Source organism: Uranotaenia lowii, chromosome 3, assembly GCF_029784155.1.
Source record: "Uranotaenia lowii strain MFRU-FL chromosome 3, ASM2978415v1, whole genome shotgun sequence".
In the NCBI taxonomy this organism is placed as follows: Eukaryota; Metazoa; Arthropoda; class Insecta; order Diptera; family Culicidae; genus Uranotaenia; species Uranotaenia lowii.
Window position 1 is genome coordinate 22,347,042 of NC_073693.1, and position 25,964 is coordinate 22,373,005.

General features: G+C 37.7%; 3 protein-coding genes across 11 annotated transcripts in view; 1 reads left to right on the top strand and 2 right to left on the bottom strand.

Annotated features, from left to right (window-relative positions):
- LOC129750615 (serine/arginine repetitive matrix protein 2) overlaps positions 1-17,620 on the bottom strand; it is an 80,888-nt gene extending 63,268 nt beyond the window's left edge. The window contains exons 1-3 of one of the 8 annotated variants that reach the window (XM_055745596.1): positions 17,561-17,620; positions 16,782-17,147; positions 5,836-5,943 (exon numbers count right to left, since the gene is read on the bottom strand). In XM_055745596.1, the coding sequence (XP_055601571.1) occupies positions 5,836-5,943; positions 16,782-17,023 (350 nt within the window). In that variant the 5' untranslated portion in view covers positions 17,024-17,147; positions 17,561-17,620. The other 7 variants (XM_055745597.1, XM_055745595.1, XM_055745594.1 and 4 more) reach the window with 7 other exon arrangements.
- LOC129750625 (uncharacterized) lies at positions 999-5,440 on the top strand. Of its 2 annotated transcripts, XM_055745620.1 has the most exons (4): positions 999-1,150; positions 1,209-1,697; positions 2,108-2,244; positions 4,358-5,440. In XM_055745620.1, the coding sequence occupies exons 2-4, from the start codon at positions 1,508-1,510 to the stop codon at positions 5,249-5,251; spliced, it is 1,221 nt and encodes a 406-aa protein (XP_055601595.1). In that variant the 5' UTR covers positions 999-1,150; positions 1,209-1,507; the 3' UTR covers positions 5,252-5,440. The 2 variants fall into 2 exon arrangements, with proteins under 2 accessions (XP_055601595.1, XP_055601594.1); XM_055745619.1 differs by having other exon boundaries at positions 1,001-1,697.
- Positions 17,621-21,318: 3,698 nt separating the features above from the next.
- Positions 21,319-24,178, bottom strand: LOC129753248 (histone H1.4). The gene is made up of 4 exons (XM_055749042.1): positions 24,031-24,178; positions 22,960-23,597; positions 22,636-22,763; positions 21,319-21,747 (listed from the first exon to the last, which is right to left on the bottom strand). The coding sequence occupies exons 1-4, from the start codon at positions 24,059-24,061 to the stop codon at positions 21,486-21,488; spliced, it is 1,059 nt and encodes a 352-aa protein (XP_055605017.1). The 5' UTR covers positions 24,062-24,178; the 3' UTR covers positions 21,319-21,485.
- Positions 24,179-25,964: the final 1,786 nt, after the last annotated feature.

Genomic DNA, 25,964 nt, shown 5'->3' on the forward strand with positions numbered 1-25,964 from the left:
TACTGTTTTTACACCACATTTTTACATTTTTAGTAGGCACAATATTAAAAATCTTAATAAAAATCTATCCTTATGTGCAACATATAGCTTCTAACATTAGCTTTCTTGGACACAAAATGATATTTTTCAACATTCCTTAGCTGATATTTTTTTTTTCGAAGCATATTTTTTCGGATTTTTATTCTTGGACTTTGAATAACGGAAATCTGAAGTGTTGTAAGTAAATATTGTCTGGGAAATTGAGTTAATTACGAGGTTTTCAAAACTCGTTTTGGAAACAAGAGAAATATATTGGTTTTAGTCAGGAGTGTCAAATGGACACTCCAGGGACTGTAACGGATTGAAATTTCAGGGACGGATAAGGGTAAAGTGTATTTGATTGATAAGATAGTATCATAAATTGAAACCTTTGTTTCATAAAGTAACAAATTTTCAACTGGTTTTGTATGAAAAAGTGAAAAATCATATTTAAAAAAGTGATGTACACATTTTTTTCAACTACTCATATGTTCAAAATGATTTAAAAAAAAAATAAAAAAATCATGTAATGAAGAGTCTACAACAGAAAAATTTAACATATAACTGTAATGATCGAAAGCATTCAAGCATCATCAAAAAAAATCCGGAAACTATGAAACATTTTTAAAATCAAACGCCCCAAAAAAGAGTTAAACAACCTGGCAACCTCCTCCGAGGAAGAAGTTATCCCGTAGAAAATGTACCTCGTCAATTTACCATACACACTTCTTTCCTACCTATTTACAATGCGAAAGGAAAACTTCTTCTAACTTCTCCTCCTCCTCCTCCTCGCCTCCTTTCGCTCTAGGTTGTTGGTGGCCAACGGCGTTGTTCTTCGGGGGCATTGATGTTACCCATGATGCATAGGAGAACGAACAGTGATTTTCTCATCTTCACAAAATTTAAATACCTACTACCCTGCCCCTGTTCATCTTACTCGTAGTCGTGGTAAAGATTTCCTCTTGGGGTAATCCTCCTGAAAAAGACCGAAACCCGGCTGGCTAAGGAGAGCATTGTGCTGCTGTGCTTGCTGGCTGCGGGTAAATCTCGAGTGCGAGCGAGAACGAGAAAGAACGAGAGAGACGAATCGGTGGTGGTACACAAAAAAAACCGAAAACATCAATAGGAGAAGGTACAATATAATAATAAAATTCAACAGTCACGTATATTCTCGTTTGGTTGGTTTGTAGTTTGTAGAATTCTACCAGGGCATTGTACAGTCAACCAGCAAATGAAACAGTCGAAGACAGTGTCAAACGAGAACGACGAGGGTTAGCAAACCAAATAACAATCGGGACCAGACCAGTTTATTTTCAGCAGAGTGGTCGTCGTTGTTGGTTTTTAATAGGGGTTACTTTTAACCAGAACCCCCGAAGAAAAGTTGAAGGTATTAAAAGCGCGCCATTTTAAGATTCGCGCATTTTAAAATCGGTGTCCGGTCATTGGCATTTGGCAAAATTTGAGCGTGCGAACGAGCGAATAAGTAACGATGGCCATGAACGGAGGAAGTCCACAGCAACAACAGCAACAGCCGGCACAACCCTCGACAGGACCTCCGGCACCGGGATTAGCCACCGGACTCTTCAAGGAAGAGCTAGATGATTTCGAGCGATTTGCCCTGGAAAATCTGGTGTCCAACGAATGGGGTCTCAAAACTGCCACCATCAAACGACTCATCTGTAAGTACAAGAACCTATTTACTAGTTCATGTTTTTTTTTTAAAGAATGATTCCTCAAGGCGTCCATTTTTCCTTTTAACGAAACATTGAAATCCGAATCTAACATGTTCCAGGCGGCCCAGAGAATAGAGCTGAGCATTCATAAATATTAATTCACCCGGACCGAATAATCACGTTTTCTTATTCTCGCTCTCTCTCTTCGGCTCGTTCCTATACTTATAACAGACCGAGGGAATAAAAACTAACATTTTTGTTACACTTTTCTCCTGATTCCCCCTAACGAATGGTTGCCTGCCTGATCGACTAATAACTAACTTCCCAAATAAAATACCATCCCAGTTCCAAATAAAAATCAACATCTTTTCTTCCATCTTCCGCACACTCACGCACACCAACGTACATGCAAACAGATTGTGGAGTTTCGGTCGAGTGTCTGGAAGTGATTGAAGAGCGGGATCTGAATGATATCTTCAACGACGAGCGGATGATCGGGCAGAAGGTGCTGCTGCGGCACCGGTTGCGGGAATGGCGCAAGGGACTCCATTGGGTAAGTCTGATGATTTGATTCTAGAGACGACAACCGACGAAAAAAATAACACGTACCCCTACTATGAAGTGTGGTGCTTGTTTAATTTGTGTTTCCACATTTAACATTATGTGGGCGTCACTTAAAGTTTCGATCTGAACGTATTAGATGCCTTGACATTTTGAAAGATTTTTTTTGAGCATCAGGTAGTTTAAAATTAACCGGATTTTTGAACAGCCCTTGGAATTGTCCTATTCTTAAGATATTTAATACTTTTTAACATTTGAATTGCTTGGGTGGAAACAAGAGTTTATAATTTGGATCAACACTGAGCCAAAACCTTGAAAAATAATCTCTAGTCGAGAGATGTGGTAGCATTTTTCATAAAAAAATCATAAGACATGTGAATGGTTCATATTTAAGTATAGAATGTCCGATAAAATTTCGAATAGTTTCGAAAACCCTCAGTAGTGTTTAGGATTCCAAACATCATTGTCTATTCGAAATTGAATTTCAGTCTTTGGATCCCAAATCACAGTTTCAAACTCGTTTTCGAAACACGCACCGAAAACAAATGGAATGTAAGCTTAGAATAAATGCTGATTCCTTTCATATAAGTTCTTGCACTTCAAACCAAATTACATGCATGATTCATATACAAACATGTTCATTTATGATTTTTTGTCATATTTGGGATTTATCCTTTCTGACATTTCTGTTATTTTCGTTTTTGCATTTTTTGTTATTTGTATCAATTTTAACATTTCTATAGTTTTTATCATTTTCATTATTTATTTATATCAATTGTTTCATTGTTGAGTTTGGTCATATTCGTCATTATTATAAAACGTGTTATACTTGTCATTTTTGTCATTTTGGGTTGCTTATGTAATTTTTGTCATTTACGTTCAGTTTTGTCATGTTTGTAATTTTTTTCAATTTAGTGTAATTTTTGGTCATTTTGTAAATGAGTTATTTTGTCATTTGGTCATTTCAGTAATTTTGTGTTTATGTATTTTTTTCATTTTTGTAATGTTGGTAGTTTGTGTCAATTTTGTGTAATTTTTTGTCATGTTGTGAATGAGTCATATTAATCATTTTTGATCATTTGTGTGATTTTTGTAATGTTTGTAATTTTCGTAACTTATGTGCAATTTTTGCTGAAATTTTCGTCGATAATTTTTAAATTTTTGTCTCACACGTATTTTTAATTTTTGATTTTTTTTTAATTTTTGTGATTTTTTTAAATTTTTTGCCATTTTTATTATTTGTGTCTTTTTTGTCAAGTTTTCCATTTTTGTAATTTGTAGTTTTTTTTTATACTGTCCTTTTGTGTCCTTTTTTGTTATTTTCTTCATTTTTTCCATTCTTCTCACTACTATAAATTTTGTCCTTTTAGTCATTTCCGTCATTTTTTTAATTTTCCCATTGATATTTTTGTAGTTTCCGCCCTTTTTTCAATTACGTCTTCATATTTATGATTTTTCTCGCGTAAAACATCTTAGAATTTACAGAAAACTGCAGCAAAAGTTATCAAAACAATTTTGAAGTATGTATTTTACATATAGAATATGTTTTTTTTTTACAATTTCTTTATTTGAAACGGCTCATACCTTTAGGCTTTAAGGAGCCAAAGTCGATTTTGGTTGTTTAGAATTGTTGGCTTAACTTAACACTTTGTGAGATATAGAATATGTTGTCCAGGCTACAAATATTCTAAATTGAAAGAAGTTGCGACGAGTTCATGTCAGATTTTGTATTTTATGGTAATAAAACTGTTTGTTTACATATCATTTCATACGACCTAACAAAAGCTCACGAGAGTTCGGGCTAAAGAGTTAACACCGAACACAGTTGTATCGGATAAGTTTTTCAATAACTGTCCGTCAAGATATTGAGCTGAAAATTTTTCTATATGTTAATCAAATATTAGATTATCAACAAGTCAACATAAATCAGCTATATTCGATGGATTTTTTTTAACTTTTGGCTGCCTCAAACCCCACATTGAATTGTTTATCATAAAATCTAAAAAAAAAATTAACCGCAAATAGAGTATGCGTCACTAAGCTTAACTGACTAATTTTTTAATGGTAAAATTAGCAAAACTCAAATCAATCTTTTCTTCTTCCAGAACTGCCCGCCATCGCCAGACAACAAACGCCGAGCAGGCCGCCGTTCGATCGATCACAACAACGAGCCAACGGTTAAAAAGATTCGCCTCACGCCCACCATTAAACTGATGCAACAGCATAACAGCAACCATGGCAACAACCATAACAACATGCTGGAGCACATTACGTCGTCGCCGGCCATCTCGATCATTCCCGAGGCACGCACCAACAGCAGTCAGTCGGCGGCTGCAGTTGTCCCGTCTTCTTCCGCTAACCACAACAACACATCCGCCTCCAATCGGCACAGCAACGGTTCCAGCGAAGACGCCGGCAATCTGCCGATTCGAATTACCCCAGATGCCCTCAGCATTTATCTCCAGTCCAGCCGATCGGGCCGGTGGGTCCTTGCCCACTACAACGAACAGCAAGAGCTGGACAAGAAAGCTCTCACACTCCTGACCCACATCGTGGTGGAACCCTTCCTGATCTACAACATTACCTTCACCCATTCCATGATGCGTCACTATGCCGAGGTCATCTGCAAGCTATTCCCCTCGGAGCAGATGGAAACGTTCTACTGCCCGCGGAACACGATTCGCAAAAATCCAACCGGCAAGCTGTACGATCGGTACGTAAACCAGCGGCTGCGATACAAGACTAAATACAACGTCCCGAAACCGACCATGGTCGAGGAGAGCCAACTGCATCGGTCATTCGCCGAGATGAGCGACATCGGGGATACGGTACTGAACCAGCAGTACCTGGACTATGCCGGGGAACAGCTACAGCAGCTGCAGCAACACCAGCAAAGTCTGCTGGCTGCCGCCGCAAATGGTGGCGGCAATATGTTCGGAACTCCCTCGCAGATGGATAGCTTCAGCGAAGAATCCATGAACTTGTATGGAGCAGAGTAATCAGCTATCCGTAGCTACTCCAATATGTCTATCATATAGTACAAACCTATTATTCGAATGTTTTAGCAAATAAGACAGAACGAAGCGATTCGTTGGCTTTAATCTTCAGACTTTTCTGTAAATTAATTTCTAGTATTTTAATTCCTCGTAATATCTTTAAAAATACATTTGTTCATGTATGAGCAACTGCGGACAGTTAAGATTGTCTTTTATTTCAAATTTTAACTCGAAATAAACCCTCTAAGTTTCAACATTTAATTTCAAATTTGAAAGAGAATGCTTTTTATGCTTAATCCTTATCTGCCAGCTCCTCGGCAAGTAATGGGAAGGGAGAAGGAAGTAAACACTTTTTTTTTTGTTGTGAAGGCCTTCTGGTGAGAACATTCAAATGCCCTAGAAATATTTTGATTTCACGAGAATATCACGTATAGCCGATAAGGCGATAAAGTTTAATGATCCATCGATCCACAGAAGTTAAAATATATTGTGTTTGAATTTTGTTTAAGCAATTTACGTTCAATTTTGATGCTATGAGAATCACCTAAATAAATATCATAATAAGGAATAGTCATCTGGGTACTTACAGTAGTCGTCCGAATTCGTCCTTCGGTAGATCCGCTGGAATCGTGCCCTGGTTCATTAGCTTGGAGCGGTACAGTTCCACCTTGGCGCGAACCTCTTCCTGCCCGAGTCTGGAAAGTAAAAAAAAGGTAGAAATCAAACAGATGAGTCATATTTTTAATTTTCTAAGCATAAAGGGTGTCCACGATGAAATTGCTACACTATGAAATTGCTCTAACTTTTTAACCGTTGGGTAGAATTGAATGAAAATTTGGGTGGATTTAGTTCATAGTGCATTGTTTACATCCTGCAAGTTTTACGCATCCATCACGAGAACAAGGATATCTCGCATCGTTCCATCGCTAAAAGGTTGGGAATCGCGAATTCCACGGTGTCGCGAGTTATTAAGCGGTTCGAGGAATGATTGACCACCGAGCGGAAGCCCAGAAGTGAAAGAAAAAGTATTCCGTACAACACCAAAATCACAACCGCGTAGTTGGGGCCTTCAACCGAAACCCGAACGCCTCCGTTCGGGATGTGGCTAAGAAGCTGCACCTAAGCCGAAGTTTTGTCCAGAAGGCCAAAACTAAGGCTGGGCTTCGAACGAAGTTACAAAAGGCATTTTCGTAGGTGATGGAAAGAATTAGAGAAACATGAGCTATCAAAGAACACAGAAACATAAGCCGTAAACATCATGAATTTTCAGACATGAACCTAGTCGTTGTATCTTTTTCGAAAAATTCATGATATTTACGGCTTATGTTCTTTCGTTCTTTGATAGCTCATGTTTCTCTAATTCTTTCTATCACCTACGAAAATGTGATTATTTTCAGATACAAAGATGTACCAAGCGATTTCATAACATCAGTATTGAGTACAAAAGGACCCTAATCGCGACGAGAAGAAGAACAAGTCCGCCAAAACCCGTGCCAGGCATCATGGACGACGAAACAAATTTGAAGGCCAACTTCAAACAGATCCCGGGCAACCTGTTTTTCACGGCTAAGGATAAGTTCAGCGTTCTGGAGCATGTCCGCACTCAGAAAATTTCCAAATTTGTGAATAAATTCCTGGTCTGCACGTGCGGGAAGCGAAGTGCAGCTTTCGTGACCCAGGACAGGATGAACGGACAGGTGTTCATGGAAGAGTCAAAGAGTGCCTCCAGAAGCGGCTGCTTCCTCTCCTGAAGACCCACAACGTCCCAACTATCTTCTGGCCGGATTTGGCCTCATGCCACTACTCCAAGGACGTACTGAAGTGGTATGCGGGCCAATAAGGTCAATTCCGTGCCGAAAATGTTCAACCCTCCCAACAATCTGGAGCTCCGTTTCATCGAGAAGTACTGGGCGGTTATGAAGCAGCACCTTCTTAAACGACCTAAGGTAGTGAGAAACTGAAGAAAGTATGGGAGTATGAGTGAAATGCTAGCCGAGTATACCTTGGAATTGTACGCCTCAATGATGCAGCACATGCATGTGCTGTGCATGTATGGATCTTTTCAAGGGAACTTAGACTGCACTTGGAGATCCTACCTAGATATGTGTGTGCTCGTAGTGCTACCGGTAAACAACTGCAACTTCAACCAATAGTGCAGGGGTGTCAAGTAGCAAAGCAAAGTAAAAATAATAACGCGGGGTAATACCACAATAGATCAACTAAATGGTCGCAGTGGACTCTCTTCCCAACAGGAAAAAAGGCATTCCTTGAGCGACGACCCCTGACACGACTGCGTATCGGTCACACAAAGTTGACCCATTATTAGTTCCTTGTAGGGGAAAGCCCACTGCGACCAGTAGTTGATCTATTGTGGTAATTACCCCGCGTTACAATCGGGTATGATATCAAAGATATGTGATATAACCTTCTTAGGACTTATGTGCAACCATATGTCTTGTACACTTATTAATTTAGCCCCACGTATACGCTCTCTTCGATTAATGAGGACGCAGCAGTTTCATTTCTTTTTAGAACCTGCAGAACCTACAGTCATCGTTTTGAATAATGTTTATCCTTTTGAGATGCTTTTTTGTTGGACAATGTCCGGTCAAGAGACATGTGTAAGTACTTAACTCATGCTTACTTAAGTTCAACATGGTTTTGGAGAGTCGTACGCTTGGTTCAATGAATCTTTTTGCCTGAGTTGCTCCCTCCGCTGTTTTCCAGTCGGAAAACATAGTGGTGCTTTCCCAGTTCTTGAGCACCATAATCAAGGCACTCCTCGATACTCCGCAGAAAGGTTCAGGTCCAGTGAACAGTCCCTGAGATCCTTTCCTAGCTAGATGAACCAAGAATAAAAATACTCAGTTCCGTATGGCCAGGTTTTTTAGTGCAACAATGCACTCCCCTATTAGTTTGGAGTAACATGTGAACATACTACGTGCTCGAAGAACGGCCTGGCTGTCAGAGAACATGTAGATAATAGTGTATCTGTATCCTCTTTTCAAATAGGCTAAAGTGTATTCTAGAATTGCTTGAACTTCTGCTTGTAATACCAATTTCCCATAGGAATTGAGATCCTGAGTCTAGGTCCGAACACCCCTGCCCTAGTTCTATAAACTATTTTTGACACATCAGTTAAGAATTTTATCGATCCGGGAGGAACCGCAGGCCCACCTGACTCATATACGTCCCTATCGTTGATAGTTACATTGTATGGTATGTCTAGGTTTAAAACTCAATAAACTGATGTAGTGGCAGAATATTTAGTGATGCATTTAGAGCCTCGTTCGATGTGCTTCGCATGGCTCCTGTTATAGATAGCGTTGCTAGTCTTTGAAGATTCGCTAATTTCCTCCGGGTCGTAGCTTGCACAGTTTTGGTCCACCATACTAAAGAGACATTAGAGATTCTGGGTCTTATTATGGCTGTAAATTTCCAATAGGTAAGTTTCAGTTCCCATTTTTCCCTACTCCTTTAAGGCAGACCCACAGAGCTGTTGTAGCCTTAGCAATTACATGCACTTTCTGCGGATTCCATGATAGCTCGAATCTAGTATGATGTTTGAATATTACACCTGTGATTCGAAGTTTAGCACTTCTCCGTCTACTTTTAGAGGTTTTAGTGCAATTTTTCGTATATTAGTGAATGCTATCACAATAGTTTTGGAAGGGTCTATGTTTAGTCCCTCTTCCCTGCACCAGAAAAGAGCGTAGTTAGTGCAGATTGCATTCTGTTTGACAACACGTTCTTATGTTTTCCCCGAACTATTACAACTACGTCTTCTGCAAAGCCAATAACTTCGAATCTCATAGAGACAAGTTTGTTTAGGAGGTCGCCCACGATCAATGATCACAACAACGTTGATAGAACCCCATCTTGGGGACATCCCTTGGTTGGAGTGGCTTTGATTGTAAGTCCTCCCAAGCTTACATAAATGGTTCCCACCTGACGAAAAGGAACTAAGACCAGGCCCACCAATGGTTGCTAAACCTCGAATCGAGTACATTCAGCAACATATCTATAAACCCATCATCGCACCAACAGTCGCTAACTTGATTCGAGAAATAGCATTCGAGCAGTATGTTGTTACAGGATGCGTTTATGTAGCAACCCGGTAGCAACGCAGCCGATCGTCGCTATCAGAAAATAAACAAACACAAATACCAACCTGAATGGCAACAATGGGTGCGGAAATTAGTAAGTAGATAAAAACGCAACCAATCAAAGCATCTAAAATACCGACCGAAATTGCAACGCCCGGTGGGTTTGGTCTAACGATTGGAAACTTGAAACATGGATCTGCCGATCTCTAAATTTCGTGGGCAGTACCCACGTGCTTTCCAACGAATTGGAGAGATGCAAATTCGACATCGTAGCGCTGCAGGAGGTATGTTGGCAGGGCTCAACGGTACGAACGTACCAAGATAATCATGTACTCTACCAAAGCTGCGGCAACACTTTTTTTTCAGGGATTTTCATCCTATTGGATGATTCATCCCATTAACGCGGCAACATACATGAGCTTAGAACAGCTTTTACAGTGATGGGGAAGATGAAAAAGCACGTGATCGAGTGGTGGCTGGTTGAGAATCGAGCGCCGGTTCTTCAACATCAGCATCATCAACATGCACAGCCCTCACCTCGGAAGTACCGGTGACGACAAAGACGAATTTTACACGCAGCTGGAACGTGAATATGATATCAAAATCGCATCGAGGATTTTAAAGCACAGGTTGGCCAGGAGGAGCAATTCAAACCGACGATTGGAAGGTTCAGTGCGCACCAGCTGACCAACGAAAACGACCTCAGACTAATAGATTTCGCCGCCTCCAAACGAAGGGTAAGTAGTACCTTGTATCAGCACCGCCTCCCACATGAGATCACCGTACCAAACGCAATCTAAGATCGACCACCTTTTTTCTAGACAGCCGGCACTTCTCGGACATCATCAAAATCAAATCCTGTCGAGGCGCCAACATCGAGTCAGACTATTATCTGGTGATGGTGGCCCAAACTGTCCGTTATGAACGACATACGAAACCGTCGCGACGCCCGCCTCGGTTAAATGTTGCACGACTGAAGCAACCTGGTCATGGTCGCGGTAGAATACGCGTTATCGCTCGAAGCAGCGCTTCCGGTAGAAGGCGAGCTTGACGAAGTCCCCCTCGAGGACTGTTGGGATACCATCAAGACAATCATCAACAGCGTTGCGGAGAACGTCATCGAGCATGTGGAACGAACTCGACGGAACGACTGGTTCGACAAGGAGTATAGGAGGGTGATGGACGAGGAGAAAGCCGCAAAATCACCGACAGCGGAAGAGGCAGCGAGTCCGAATTTTCCAGGAGAAAAGGCGCCGCCCGGAGGATGAGGACCTCGAGGAGCGGAAGCAGATGCATCGTTCCCAAGAAACACGAAAGTTCTATCAGAAACTCAAAGCATATCGCAAAGACTCCCAAGTAACAATTTAAGTTTTCTAAGGGACTCCAAACCAACTATAAATTAAAGCTATAAAACCGGAGCTATCGGAGGTGTGGAAGTGAGGGTTATCTGCCCTATCTACAAGAAGGGCGACAAATTGGACTGTGGGAACTACCGAGCGATCACTGTTCTCTATGCCGCCTACAAAGTGTTGTCTCGAATCCTACTCCGCTGCCTAACGCTACAGGCAAACAGATTCGTGAGAAGTCATCAGGCCGGCTTCATGGAGGGACGGTCTACGGCGGATCAGATCTTCCCACTACGGCAAATCCTCCTAGGTGCCGTGAATACCAAGTCCCTACGCACCATCTATTTATCGACTTCAAAGCCAAAAAAGACACGATCGACCGTGCCGAGCTATCGAAATTCATGGACTAGAACGACTTTTCCAGGAAGCTGACCAGACTGATCAAGGCGTAGATGGATGGAACGCAGTGCTGTGTGCGGATTTCGGGTGAATTGTCGAGTTCATTCGAATCACGCAGGGCGCTTGAACAAGGCTATGGTTTATCACGTATGATGTTCAACGTGCCGCTAGAAGGTGTTACTCGACGAGCGGTGGGCGAAATGCGGGGCACGATTTTCAGCCGTATGAAATGATCATTCGTAACGCGAAAAAAACACACTGAATTGTGCGCTGAAATTCACCAGATGTGCCGAAAAATTCATCAGATGTGCGGAAAAATTCATCAAGTGTGCACAAAATTCACCAAGTGTGCGGTAAAATTCATCAAGTGTGCAGAAAATTCACCAAGTGTGCGGTAAAATTCATCAAATGTGCAGAAAATTCACCAGATGTGCGATTCCATCTTTTTGACATGGGATTCGATGATGATTTCATACGGCTGACGATTTTTAACCAGCCGTATGAAATGATCATTCGTAACGCGAAAAAAACACACTGAATTGTGCGCTGAAATTCACCAGATGTGCAGAAAAATTCATCAGATGTGCGGCAGAATTCATCAAGTGTGCACAAAATTCACCAAGTGTGCGGAAAAATTCATCAAGTGTGCACAAAATTCACCAAGTGTGCGGCAAAATTCATCAAGTGTGCAGAAAATTCACCAGATGTGCGATTCCATCTTTTTGACATGAGATTCGATGATGATTTCATACGGCTGTTTTTAACAGATCCACTTATCTTGCCGATGACATTGATATAGTCGGCGGTGGCAGCCGTATGAAATCATCATCGAATCTCATGTCAAAAAGATGGAATCGCACATCTGGTGAATTTTGTGCACACTTGATGAATTTTTCAGCCGTATGAAATGATCATTCTTAACGCGAAAAAAACACACTGAATTGTGCGCTGAAATTCACCAGATGTGCAGAAAAATTCATCAGATGTGCGGCAGAATTCATCAAGTGTGCACAAAATTCACCAAGTGTGCGGAAAAATTCATCAAGTGTGCACAAAATTCACCAAGTGTGCGGCAAAATTCCAGCCGTATGAAATGATCATCTGATGAATTTTTCTGCACATCTAATGAATTTTTCTGCACATCTGGTGAATTTCAGCGCACAATTCAGTGTGTTTTTTTCGCGTTACGAATGATCATTTCCCGCTTATTAATTATTCTACTAGGGCTACTAGAATTCTAGTAGCAGTTCTAGTAGAATTCTAGTAGAATTTCTGCCTGCAGCCAGGTGGAAAATGGCCCAACCAATTCTACTTGGAATGAATTTTGCGATCCAGAATGACAGTTTAAATGAACGGTGACCATGTGTGCATGTGTGTGTGAACGGACGGCCACGTGTACATGTGTGTGTGTGAATGCAAAACCTGTACTACCGCCAATGCAATTTTCAAAAAAAAAAATTGAAATAAAAATTTCTTAAGTTTAAAGATATTTGTTTATTTTCATTTTATAAACTCATCAACAGAAATCACTTTTAAACTTATAATCAATATAACATGTAGTTCCTCCGACGGCTGCACACATAGCACCGAAAATTCCAATGAAGTTTGCCGCCTGCACCGCCTCTATTTCAATTTTTTCTACCACTGGATGGGGGGCTCCGTAGATCCTTCGCCAGTCGGTCCAATGCCCGATGGCATCCCGAGCATCTTGGAAAGTCGACGAATGTTTAATCCGGAGCATTGTGAGTCACACATGCCGTCCTCACTGGTGACTATTTCGATCGGATGCTGAGGGCTTTTTACGGAATCCTGTACATGATAAATAAACAAAAGGTTCTTTTTAAAGTAAAAAGCTACTACTGTACTGTGTTTTAATGCATCCTCTTACCTGATTTTCAAGAAATCCTAGAGAGCTGCGCTCAGCGGCCATGCTAGCAAAAGACTAAAATTTCCATGCGTTTGCAGGAAAAAAACATGAACAAGATGAACAATCAGAAGCATGGTTCATCTTGTTTGAATAGCATACGCATGAACAACACTAAGTGTAGATGTATGTGTGACAGATTTCAATTTCAGAGTTGAAAACTCACAAATACTAAGAATTTCGACAGTTAAACTGTCAGTTAACTGCCATAAAAACACGTTTAAAAAAAGTCAGGTAGAATAATAATTGACTGGGTTCATACGGCTGGTGTTAAGTGCAGGGTTGCTAGCGATTTTTCGTTTTGAAATTCCAAAGTTTTTCCCGGTTTTTCCCAGGTTTTCTCCCGGTTATAAATGCTGATTTTCCCGATATTTATTATACTCGTTTTTGAAATAAAGTTATGGTACATAAAAAAACTCAATATAAAGGGCTTCAAATTTCTACTAACCAAAACTTGTTAAACGGTTAGAAATATGACAAACACTTCGGCGTCTTCTAACACGTAGTCTTTTCGTATCAAATTGAGAGGTTTTCATGATTTTTTAAACAAATCTAACGAACTCCACAATTTAAACAATTTTGAAAAAATAAGTTCGGTTAAATTGATCTTGAAACTATAATGTAGTACTTTTAAGCCGATATAAATTTTCTAGAATTTTTAAAGAGTTCTAGAAAAAAAGGTCGAGTATGGTGGGGTAAAAGTACGACCTAAGTGCTATCCGATTTTTAGACAATTTTGCAGTTGTTTTTCTAAAAAAACAAGAGCAACATTTGATTCCTTAGACTTTTATCTCTCTTCTAAAAAATAACGAAGATAATCGAGAGAGAGACTAAAAACCCTCATTAAATAAATGTACAACAACAACAACAACGAAGATAATCGATCGGCGCATATGATAGCAGTAGTCAAAATGCCTAACTGCTGTCGAAACGTACTCTTACCCCCCCTCTGGGGCAAAAGTTCGAATGATGTGAGATAAACGTACAATCATTCAAAGTTCCACATTTCTGCATGAAGTCAAGAGGAAAATTATTTTATACTATTTCATTTCTAATACAAATCCTTTACATAGGCAAACAACCTGAGCTAATTCGGAGTTCTCCACTAATTGTTTATATTCGTCTGGTTAACGAAGTCCAGCTCTCATCGTATTTGAGCAATTTTTCGCGCGAGCAGGTTTTTGTAGATTCAAAAATATGCTCTGATGTTTCCAGTGCATTTAAAAAAAAGTTAAAACTTTGGATTCTGAGTACCATTTGTACATTTGCCCCATTTGCTGCTTGTACTTTTGCCCCTTTAAGATTTTGTGTAATTAATAAAATGCAACTTTCCCTCATTTCATGTCTGGATGTAGGCAGTCCAAATCATTATCAAAACATATTATAAAATCAACATGTATAGAGATTTGTCGTACAAATCTTAAAATTATCAGATTGCAGAAAAATATTTAATTATTTTCTAAATGCAGTTAATTTTAAGATATGTTTTTAAATAAATGTTTTTTTTTTAATACAAAACAATGAATAACTTTAGTAATAGTCATTTGAACTAAAGATTCGTGAAAATGTAGAAATCGTGTATAAGACAGGGCTGAGTTTTAATTGTTTGAGTGTAAAATATTATTTTTTATCAAGGTTAGGACCTTGGATTTCGTGAACTTCAAGGAACAGCTTACCGTAGAATGGATTAAAAAACTTAACACTTGCAATGTAATGCTTCGTTCCTCAGGCCAATTCAAACGAAATACACAGCAATAACCACAACAACATTGGAAAACCAATATCTTTTATGGTGAAAAAGGGGTGTAACTCTGCTTAAAAACGTCTCACGCTGCCAAATTATTTGCTTGCGGAGAGCGAAAAATAAGATAACTCATATTTCTCCGCAATTAGCTAAAAAAGCGATTCGAACTTCGTTTGTTTACTAATGAACGAAAATAAGCGTTTATGAGAAAATATCAAACATATCAATTTTCCCGGTGAGGTGCCGAAATTCCCGGTATTTTCCCGGTTTCCCGGTGACGTGATGAAATTCCAAAGTTTTTCCCGGTTTTCCCGGTTCGCTAGCAACCCTGTAAGTGTTAAGAACCATCTTTGGCACACTGAACCCAAAATCACACTTAAAATACACTTGAAGATTCACTTAAAAGTAAGAATTCAGTGGATTTCTTCATTTCAAGTTACTCATGTACATTTCACTTACCCCTCACTTAAATTTAAAGTGAGCGAGTCAATATTCACTTCCTCATCACTTGAGTTTTAAGTGACTGGCACTTGAATTCTACTGGGCGTCCACTTTCTTTTCCACTCACTTGACCGATCACTTAAAATTCAAATGAATCTACGAATAGCGCATGTCAACAATGTTGGGATTGAATGTATTTATTGTGGTTTGGAACGGAAACTCAAACGAGTTGTGTTTGCGCTAGTAGACGCAGAAAAGAAGCTATTTATTAGTATGAAAACAATTCTAGAGCTCGATGAAAGTATTGCCATGATGGTTGTTTGTTATAAAAAGTAAATTGTGATGAATAAACCGTAACCAAAATATTAAATCATATTTTTCCTTTATTTCTACTTTTTCAATTTCAGAATTTCAATTCAGAATTTTAAAGCTCAACAAAAATAAAAGTAAGTATAAAATCAAGTGAATACTCAAAAGTACTAAATTTGTTTATTATTATTTGCAGAAAACAACAACAAAAATTTCCTGTTTGAGTGAAAAACTGATGGGTGTTTTCAAGTCGGAACATTTATTTGGATCCAATAAATTAGTTGCAAGAAACTGATATTTTTCCATTTTTTATTTCAATAATAAATTGAATTGAATCACAAAGTTAATGGTTTATTAAAATGCCGAAATTCCACCTGGAAATTCTCTTTACTAAAAGATTTAAACGACCTGAGCATACATTCAAAAATTCACTTTGCTGCTAATTTAAATTTCACTTCGCCGCTCTCTTGAAATTCACTTGACGGTCACTTAAAATTCACATGAAATGACAAATGGCGCAAATTCACTCCAATCGTCACTTACATTTTAAGTGAAAATTATTTTCGGTGCAGCGTTTAGGAGAACGAAGTGTGGAGGCGAAGGATGAACCACAAACTCGCGCAACTCTACGGCGAACCTAGTATACAGAAGGTGGTGAAGGCTGGCCGGATTCGCTGGACAGGACATATTGCGAAAATGCCGGACGAATGTCCTTTAAAAGAGGTGTTCGCTACGAATCCGGTAGAAACGAGACGAGCAGGGACGCAACAAGCGAAGTGATTAGACCAAGTGGAGCGTGATCTGGCGAATGTGGCATATCCGAGAAATTGAAGATCGGTTGCCATTGTCCGAGTTTTGGGAATTATGTCGAGTTTTGGGAATTTCGTCAAGTTATGTCGTGAGACGGAATACTATGAAAATAGAAATAAAATAATCTGCAAGAAAGTAGAATCATAAAAATCTCTGCCGCTTGCAACAAGATTGGACTACCTGTTTACCATTTTATTGTTCTTTTTATGATTACCCCAAGATTGTGAGTTTCTAGAATCAAAATTGATGCAATTTTCAAGTTGGTTCAAGTACGGTTGTACTGAAAATGTTTTATGATCTGGATTATTAGACTGACTAGTCAGTTATGTAAATTCCACCAGCATATTAAAATTTAACAATACATGTTAAATTAAAAGCTGAATATGATCAAAACAAGATTGCCAGAAGTTAAAATTCATCCAAATAAAAAATAAAAATCAAAACAAGAACTTACCCTTGACTCTCCAGCACTTCCTCCAGTTCGGCACACTTGACCTCAACCTTCCGCTTCCGCTCGTGATCCAGGATTCCCTGATTAGGCTGCCGGTTCGATTGAGCGTCCAGCTTGGCCAGATCATCCTCGGTCCGGTAGTTGACGTTATCCTTCTTCCCCGGTCGCACGAAGGCCACATTTCTCTGTACGTGGCCATTGGTGCCGGACCCACGGGGTGTCGTAAGACCGATTCCGTTGTACATTGGCTTCGTTTAACTATTCACTTCTGTGGTACACTTTTTCCCCCCAACCCAAAAACGAAATCACTCCCGGATCGATCCGGTGATTAAGTTTCCTAATAACAATTTAAGCTCAACTCACTTCCTGCTAGAACAGAAATTTCATAAAAGCACGTCAAGTGGGAAAACAATTTTCAAGTGCACCCAATTTGTGGCAGCTGAAAATCGATAATCGCTTCCCACAGGGTAATAGCACAGCAAAAAGAAAACGTATTCTGCCGATAAGAACACCTCTTGCCTCTTACAAAAACACACCGATGATTTCCGGTTCGGTCGCTCCGGAAAAGAGCAACGAGACGGGGTAAATATACTTTTCGAAACAAGCTGTCCTGGGGGACACGTAAGCAACAACCCTTGGACCTGCTTCCGGTCGAATGGGCGACGTGCGAGCAACGTTTCTAGTTCACTATCGACCGAGTAGAGATTTCGATTTACTGGTAAAAGAATTTTTTCACGACTGCGTTCTTCTTTACTGCTGCCGCGGCCATATCGCAAACTTACCACCAAAACCTCTAGCCAAAATGAAAACGATTTGAATCAAAGGAATCAAACGACGACGACGACCATCGACGAACGAACGGACGGCGGCGGCGGCTAATGATATGTGTGTTCAATGGAAGTTAGTCGAAACAGGTTGAAATAGGTCGAAACAAGTAGAAATGGATTTTGACAGTTGGTATTCTGTCTCTTTCCAATTGACTTCGACCGATTTCAACCAGGTCGTCCGTTGAACATACGTTCACCAATACTAATGCGTGTTTTGTGCGTAGTACACACGAATTTCCAGACAGACCGTTTTCATTCAAAAATTTTTGGAACCTGCGAAACGATTACATTTATGCTTTTCTAAAATTCAATTTGGTTTAAAATTTCTTTCAAAATTCATTAAATGAGCAAAAGTCATCAAATAGAAAACTTCTATAGCTTTTTTCGCAGAACGCAAAATTATTTGAAGTATTAAGGAAAGTTTGATAATTGATTCGAAACTTTTTTTCTAGAATGTCACGTTTTTGTTTTCAATTTTTGTCAAAAAGCGTTAAATAATTTTAACTTATTTAGAAAAGTTATTTCAACATCAAGAGCTAGCAGAAAAATTGCATATTCAGATTCAGGGCACATAAATATCATCAGAACATTTTCAATTACATAAATGAACTCCTGTTACATGGTTTCCAATTTGTCGATGTATAAAACAAGTATTCGATAAATAAATTTTGAAGTTAATATGGTTCGTTTCAAACTATGTTCTTATTCAGTCACACTTCTTAATTAAAACCCATTCAAATGACGAGCTAGTGTTTTTATATGTCTTATTTAGAGTTTCAATTAAAACAAAAGGTTAATTGAATTGCAATTTAAAATTTACAATTAAACATTATATTTTCAATTATAGTGTTGTCAAATGATATTAGGTTGATTAAAGTGTTAATTCCGCCGGAAGCGAACCAAATTTCTGATATGTTTGTCAACACTTATTATTAAACACCTTTTAAGGTTAAGCAATATTCCGGAACTCTACGAAAATTTTACTTGGAAAAAATCTGCATGGGGGGCGGTTTCGCACGGCTTTGGTTGGTACCTAAAAAGTTCAAAAGTACCTCCGGCAAGCACCACATCAAACCGTTTGATTGCGGTGCCAGCAGAGATCATGTATGAAAAATTAATTGCAGGCAGCACAGCGACAATCCCGACACGAAACACACAGGACCGACCGCCGACTGAATCCAAACATCCAAAGCACGAAAATGAAATGGCGAAAACGAAACAAAAACATGCTCTCTGTCTAACACACACGCTGCATGTGTGTTAGTGTGGTAGAAACGAATCCTGCTTTCGAGCTGGATCGGTTTCGACTAGTTTCGATCGATTTCAACTTGCTCCGTTGAACAACGACCAGACCTGTTTCGACCAAAACATCAGCCGATTGAACAACGACCACTTGACAGAAACTAGTCGAAACCAATCGCTACTTACGATTGAACGCAGCTGATGACGACACTTCGAGCCGTTGCGAAACATCGTATATTTTGACAGTTCGAGCACGTGTGTTGGTGGATTTTGTGGATGTGTTTGTGAAATTGCGCGTTCTGCACTGAAGAAAATTATCTTCGCCAAATTAGTGGGAATTTGAACCAAACGCTGCGCTGTAAACAGCGTCATTTTTGAGATATTCGTATTTTTGTCTTATTGAGGTTTTAGTCATTTTAAAAACTTTTTGTATTTTTTGTTACTTCTCTAAAACTCTAAATTATCAAAAACAAAACATTATCGTAACCAGAAAAGGCACAAAATTGTACGACAAAGTTCGTTTCGGCTCCAGTTTCGTGCCATCCGTGTTATTTTTGTGTTTGTGTCATATGTAATTTTTAGTTTTTTTTCATTTCTGTTTTTTTTTTAAATTTTCTATTTTTTTGTTATTTTTGTCATTTCTGTCGTTAGTGGCATTTTTCGTATTTTTGTCCTTTTTATCATTTCGTTTGTTGTTTGTGGATGCTTTTAAATTTCCAATTTTTTTCAAATTAATTTTTGTTTCTTGTTGTTTGTGGCACTAATAATTAGTGTATAACATGTAATATGTAATAATTATTAATTCTTGAAATTTTGGTTTTCAATCTTTTTCACAATTTTTGTCGTTATGTATTTTTGTTGTGATTCATGTGATTTGAGAAAGTTATTTATTTTTATTATTCAACTTTTTGTCATTCATAATTTATTTTATTTTTTAATTTCATCAGTTTTGTAATTTTCTATTTCGGTGTTTTTCGTTTTTTTTTTAAAATATATTCGTATTTTTGTCATCCGTTTTTTACCATTATTGTTTTACCTATCTTGTCATTTTTTTTTAATTTTCGTATAACTTTTTCGTTAATAATGTTTATTTTTTTTTGTAATTTCTTTATTTGAAACGGCTCATATTATGAGGCTTTAATGAGTCAATTTCTTTTTGTATGTTAACAATTTTTCGCTTAAGTCTGGTATAACTTTTGTCGCATGTGATATTTTTGTCGTGATTGTGATTATTTTTATTTCTTTATTTCTGATATTTTCATATTCAATTTTTATATTTTTGGTTTTGTGTTATTTTTGTCATTTTTCGTCGTTTGTCTGTCGTTTATTTCATTTTGTCGATTTTGTATTTCACTTTAATCTTTTTTTTCGTTTGTGTAATTTTTTAAATTATCGTTTTGTTTTGTCGTTTGTGTTATATGTCATTTTTATATCATGGTTTTTTTTCCAATTTGTTAATTTTGTTACTGTTACTAGAAATTTCCGTATTTTTTTTGTCAATTTTTTTCAAAAGTAACAAATTATGATTTTTTTAGTCATTAGGAAATTCGTGCCATCTTTTTTATTGTTATTTTTTTGTTGATGTAATTTTAGATTTTTTTTTTGTTTTTTTATCATTTTTTTTTTGAAATCTTGATCATTTTCGACACTTTCATATTTTCAACACATTTTGGTCGTTTCTTGAATTTCGAATTTAATTTTTCATAGGTGGAGTTGTGAATTTTACCATATTTTTTTTGATTTTCCAATTGTTTGCCATTTATAATGATTTTTGATCTTTTTTGTCATTTTTGAGAAACTTTGTCGTTTGTGTAATTTTGATTTCTTTCGTCATTTTTATGTTTATTCTTTAAATTTTCGTTTTTTGCCGTTTTATTGGAATAATTTCTATTTCTTAACAAAACAGAAATGAAGTTCCTATCAATTTGCAAAATTCTTTGTGATAAAATTTGATTTTGTGAAAGAAAAAACCAAGAATACATACATGGACTACGATTTCCTTACAAACATACGTTAAAAAAAAAATGAAATCTTCTGCTGGGCGACAATGAACCTCATTTTCTAGCCGGCCCCAGTTTTGATTGCCGTCATCTATTTTGACGAAACTTGGCCAGGTAATAACAAACATTTTTACATCTTTGAACCAAATTTTAAGATTTTTCAATGAAAATTGCCATAGATACAGCAACTTTAGTAGAGCAATATCAAATTTTCCTTTTTTACGGGAAAAGCTATATCCTTGTTTCCAGTCATTGTAAAGACTTCAAATTTCGTAGAACGTTAGATGGATAGTTGCTAGATTTTGTGAAAATTTCATGAGAAACATCAACCGAGAGAGAAATGGCAGTTTTTCAAAGTTGGAAGTTAGTGCGCAACTTCACGCGATTTCATTCTTTTTTTAACGCAACTTTATGTATTAATAGCACTCTCAAATAATGATGGTAAAAATTCGGATAATAGAAGGGATCAAATTAGATTTTGTAGATTTTTTTTATATTTCATCTCCCTTTTTTCCTTGGTTTTTCTAAACGCAATCGCTCCTGCGAGTGCTCATCAGGCTCTGCTTCATTTGTTTCTTACAAGTTAAGAAAATTGGAAAAATATAATCGAAACATAAAATATCGCTCCTTGTCGCTTCTTAGATGATACCGATCTTGTTGGCGATATCGAGCGCGTCGTAGTCCCGGGCCAGCCGCACGTAGGCCTTCTTCTTGCCGTCCGGTCGCACCAGGGTGTTGATCTTGGACACCTTGATGTCGTACAGCTTCTTGACTGCGGCCTTGACGTGGTTCTTGTTGGCCCGCAGGTGGATCAGGAACACCAGGGTGTTGTTGTCCTCGATCTTCTTCATCGCCGCTTCCGTCGTCAGCGGGTACTTGATGATGTTGTAGGCGTCCATGCTGGACGGGGGGAAAAGGGAAGATAAAAGGAAAACGTTAGAATCGTTTTTATTTGTGAGGATATTTTGGTACGATTGGAGTTGAGGTTTCGTTTTAACTGAACTTTTGAGAATTAATGTTTTCTATAGAAAAGTTGTTTTCTGGCTGTCAAATTCATTTAAAATTTGAAGGTGACAAGGCCTCGTATTCAACAAAGATATAAGGATAATTAAAAAAAAACAGCTCAATACAAAATTTTCGAAAATATTCGAGCAGCCCTACACTCTCTAACTGGTTAGTTTACCGGTATTCTCTCAATTTGAATCTTTTATTTATCTGGGCCTTCAAGGTAGTAAGAACTTACAATTAATTTTAAACTCAAAATCTATAGGGTTAATTGAAATCAGAAAATGAAAAATTCTCCAGAAGTCTTTGAGTGAAAAAAGAAAGATTTGCTGACATGGAAGCAATTCGACAAACAGGTTGCAGTAAAGCCTATTCTCTGAAAAATGTCTCATAATTTTAACCTTTTTTCAATTGTTTATGAATTGAAATGTATGTTACAATTTCTGCTATCTAGATCAACACTACTACAAATTATAAATCGAAAGATCGTAAAATTGCAAATTAGAAATTCATTATTTTTAAGATCAAGTTTTGAAAACCTAGTAAGTTTACATCGCTTCATAGATAGGTCGCTATTCCTCTTTACACAAGTCATTGTCACTTTCCGTAAGTATATCGCCTAGTTGGTATGTTGTAGGCAATAGTTGCAATAGAAAGTTTGTTGCTCTAGCATTTTTTTTTTCGGCAAGTGAATCCAATCCAGGATGAAAACACTTGAATGAATTTCCGGAAAAATGCACATGATTTTCTTCAAAGTTAACATGGGAGAATTTTGAAACTTACCGACTACGGGTGGGTACCGACTTCCTCGGGAACTTGGGATTACGCGGCAGCCGCAGGGTGCGTGGCCGACGGAACTTGACCGTGGTGCGGATCTTGCGCAGAGCCGTTCCGAACGGTCCCTTGACGACCTACAATTTGAAACAGAAATTTGTTAATTGCAAAGTTTTTTTTATAAAAGTTTAAATTATTTGTTTGTACTGAAAATCAGTTGGAAGCAAAATGCTGATTTCAGGACTTTGTGGATGCAAAGTTCAAGGAGATTCCCTCTTCAGAATTTCATCATAAAATCACAAACAATCAATTATTGCCCGTCCTAAGACATACCTTGGTCTTGGTACGCTTGGCCCGCAGGATGGCAGCAGCACGAGCCTTGGCCGCACCCTTCTGCACCTTAGCCTGGATAGCCTTCTTGTCTCCCTTGGTGCTGGGGACCTTCTTGGCAACCGGCTTCTTCACTCCGGCGGCTCCCTTCTTGGCGGTCGTGGCAGAGCCCTTCTTCTTGGGGACAGTCTTCTTCTTGCCAGCGACAACCTTCTTGTCTCCAGTGACAACCTTCTTGGCAGCAGTGGCTCCCGCCTTCTTAGCTCCTGGTGCAGCCTTCTTGTCTCCGGCCTTGGCCGTCTTAGCCTTGCCATCGGCGGCCTTCTTAGCACCTGCTGGGGCAGCCTTCTTGGCACCGGCAGCAGCAGCGGTAGCTCCCTTGGCCTTGCCGGCATCCTTCTTCTTGGCATCGGCTTTAGGGGCCGCAGCTGGAGCCTTCTTGCTTTCGGTTCCGGCAGCAGCCTTCTTCTTCTCTGGGGCAGCCTTGGTCTCGGTGGCCGGACGCTTCTCAGCGGGCTTCTTTTCCGCTGGTTTCTTCTCGGCAGCTGGCTTCTTCTCCGGAGCAGCCTTCTTCTCACCGGATCCGGAAGCAGCAGCAGCCGCGGCTGGCTTCTTCTCTTTCTTTTCGGCCGGTTGGCCTGCTACAAGAATAAAAGCACACGGGAAAAAATAAATTAATACACCATCCAAACGAGTATCAACAAAAATGTTTCCTATCACACAAATTATCTTCAGAATTCTAGTAAAAATGCTTCTTTCACGGCAATCAGAGAGATTCCCTCTAGAATGCATTGATCATCATTAGGACACCTCACAAAAATTCGAGCCACCATTCGAACAAGTTAATTTATTTACATCCAACATTCGGACAACACTATTACTCGGGCTTAACCCTCGTGGCGTACACAAAAGTAAATCGCTCAAATTCAATCACTAAAATTCCCGAAAAATTCAATCTATTCCAGCGAAACATTTGAACCACTCAATGCACGGCACCTTTATCTAGCCTTTCTACACTATTTCAACAAAATCTCACTACATTTTCCCGGTGAAAATCCAACTTTTACGCCTTACCGGACTTCTCAGACGGTTTCTTCGGAGCCATACTTGTGATGGAAAAGAGCTGTCAAAGGCGGAACAAACTCAAAGATCAGCTTTCGTCGAGGCGACTTCCGGTGCAGTGACAGTTTGGCTAGGCTGACAGCTATGGCAAGGAAATTTTTCGCTCGAGAAATAATTTCAAGCCTAATATGTACGGGGTCACATCTGTTAGTGAAGGAGAGAAGCTTTCTTGAGTTTCCTGTTTGATGTCGAGGGGTCACACAATGGTATCATTTATCGATTATGTTAGAAATAAGAAAAACGATTGAAAAGCAAAACAAAATTAATAAAAATTCTTACAGTTCTCATACATTTTAAATACTTATATAAAGTGTAATTTTTATGAAAATTCAAGAGCATTCAATTATTTTAAAAATGACAAAATTTTAAATAACAAATACAAAATACAAAAAATTAAAAAAAAAAATTGATAAAATTGGCAAACTTGACCAAATTGACAAAATTAACAAAATTGACAAAATTGACAAAGTTGACAAAATTGACAAAATTGACAAAATTGACAAAATTGACAAAATTGCCAAAATTGCCAAAATTGACAAAATTGACAAAATCGACAAAATTGACAAAATCGACAAAATTGACAGAATTAACAAAATTGACAAAATTGACAAAATTGACGAAATTGACAAAATTGACAAAATTGACAAAATTGACAAAATTGACAAAATTGACAAAATTGACAAAATTGACAAAATTGACAAAATTGACAAAATTTACAAAATTGTCAAAATTGTCAAAATTGTTGAAATTGTCAAAATTGTCAAAATTGTCAAAATGGTCAAAATTGTCAAAATTGTCAAAATTGTCAAAATTGTCAAAATTGTCAAAATTGTCAAAATTGTCAAAATTGTCAAAATTGTCAAAATTGTCAAAATTGTCAAAATTGTCAAAATTGTCAAAATTGTCAAAATTGTCAAAATTGTCAAAATTGTCAAAATTGTGAAAATTTTCAAAATCGTCAAAATTGTCAAAATTGTCAAAATTGTCAAAATTGTCAAAATTGTCAAAATTGTCAAAATTGTCAAAATTGTCAAAATTGTCAAAATTGTCAAAATTGTCAAAATTGTCAAAATGGACAGAATTGTCAAAATTGTCAAAATTGTCAAAATTGTCAAAATTGTCAAAATTGTCAAAATTGTCAAAATTGTCAAAATTGTCAAAATTGTCAAAATTGTCAAAATTGTCAAAATTGACCAAATTGTCAAAATTGTCAAAATTGTCAAAATTGTCAAAATTGTCAAAATTGTCAAAATTGTCAAAATTGTCAAAATTGTCAAAATTGACAAAATTGATAAAATTGATAAAATTGATAAAATTGTCAAAATTGATAAAATTGTCAAAATTGTCAAAATTGTCGAAATTGACAAAATTGACAAAATTGACAAAATTGACAAAATTGACAAAATTGACAAAATTGACAAAATTGACAAAATTGACAAAATTGACAAAATTGACAAAATTGACAAAATTGACAAAATTGACAAAATTGACAAAATTGACAAAATTGACAAAATTGACAAAATTGACAAAATTGACAAAATTGACAACTTTGACAAAATTGACAAAATTGACAAAATTGACAAAATTGACAAAATTGATGAAATTGACAAAATTGACAAAATTGACAAAATTGACAAAATTGACAAAATTGATGAAATTGACAAAATTGCCAAAATGGACAAAATTGTCAAAATTGACAAAATTGATAAAATTGACAAAATTGACAAAATTGACAAAATTGACAAAATTGACAAAATTGACAAAATTGACAAAATTGACAAAATTGACAAAATTGACAAAATTGACAAAATTGACAAAATTGACAAAATTGACAAAATTGACAAAATTGACAAAATTGACAAAATTGACAAAATTGACAAAATTGA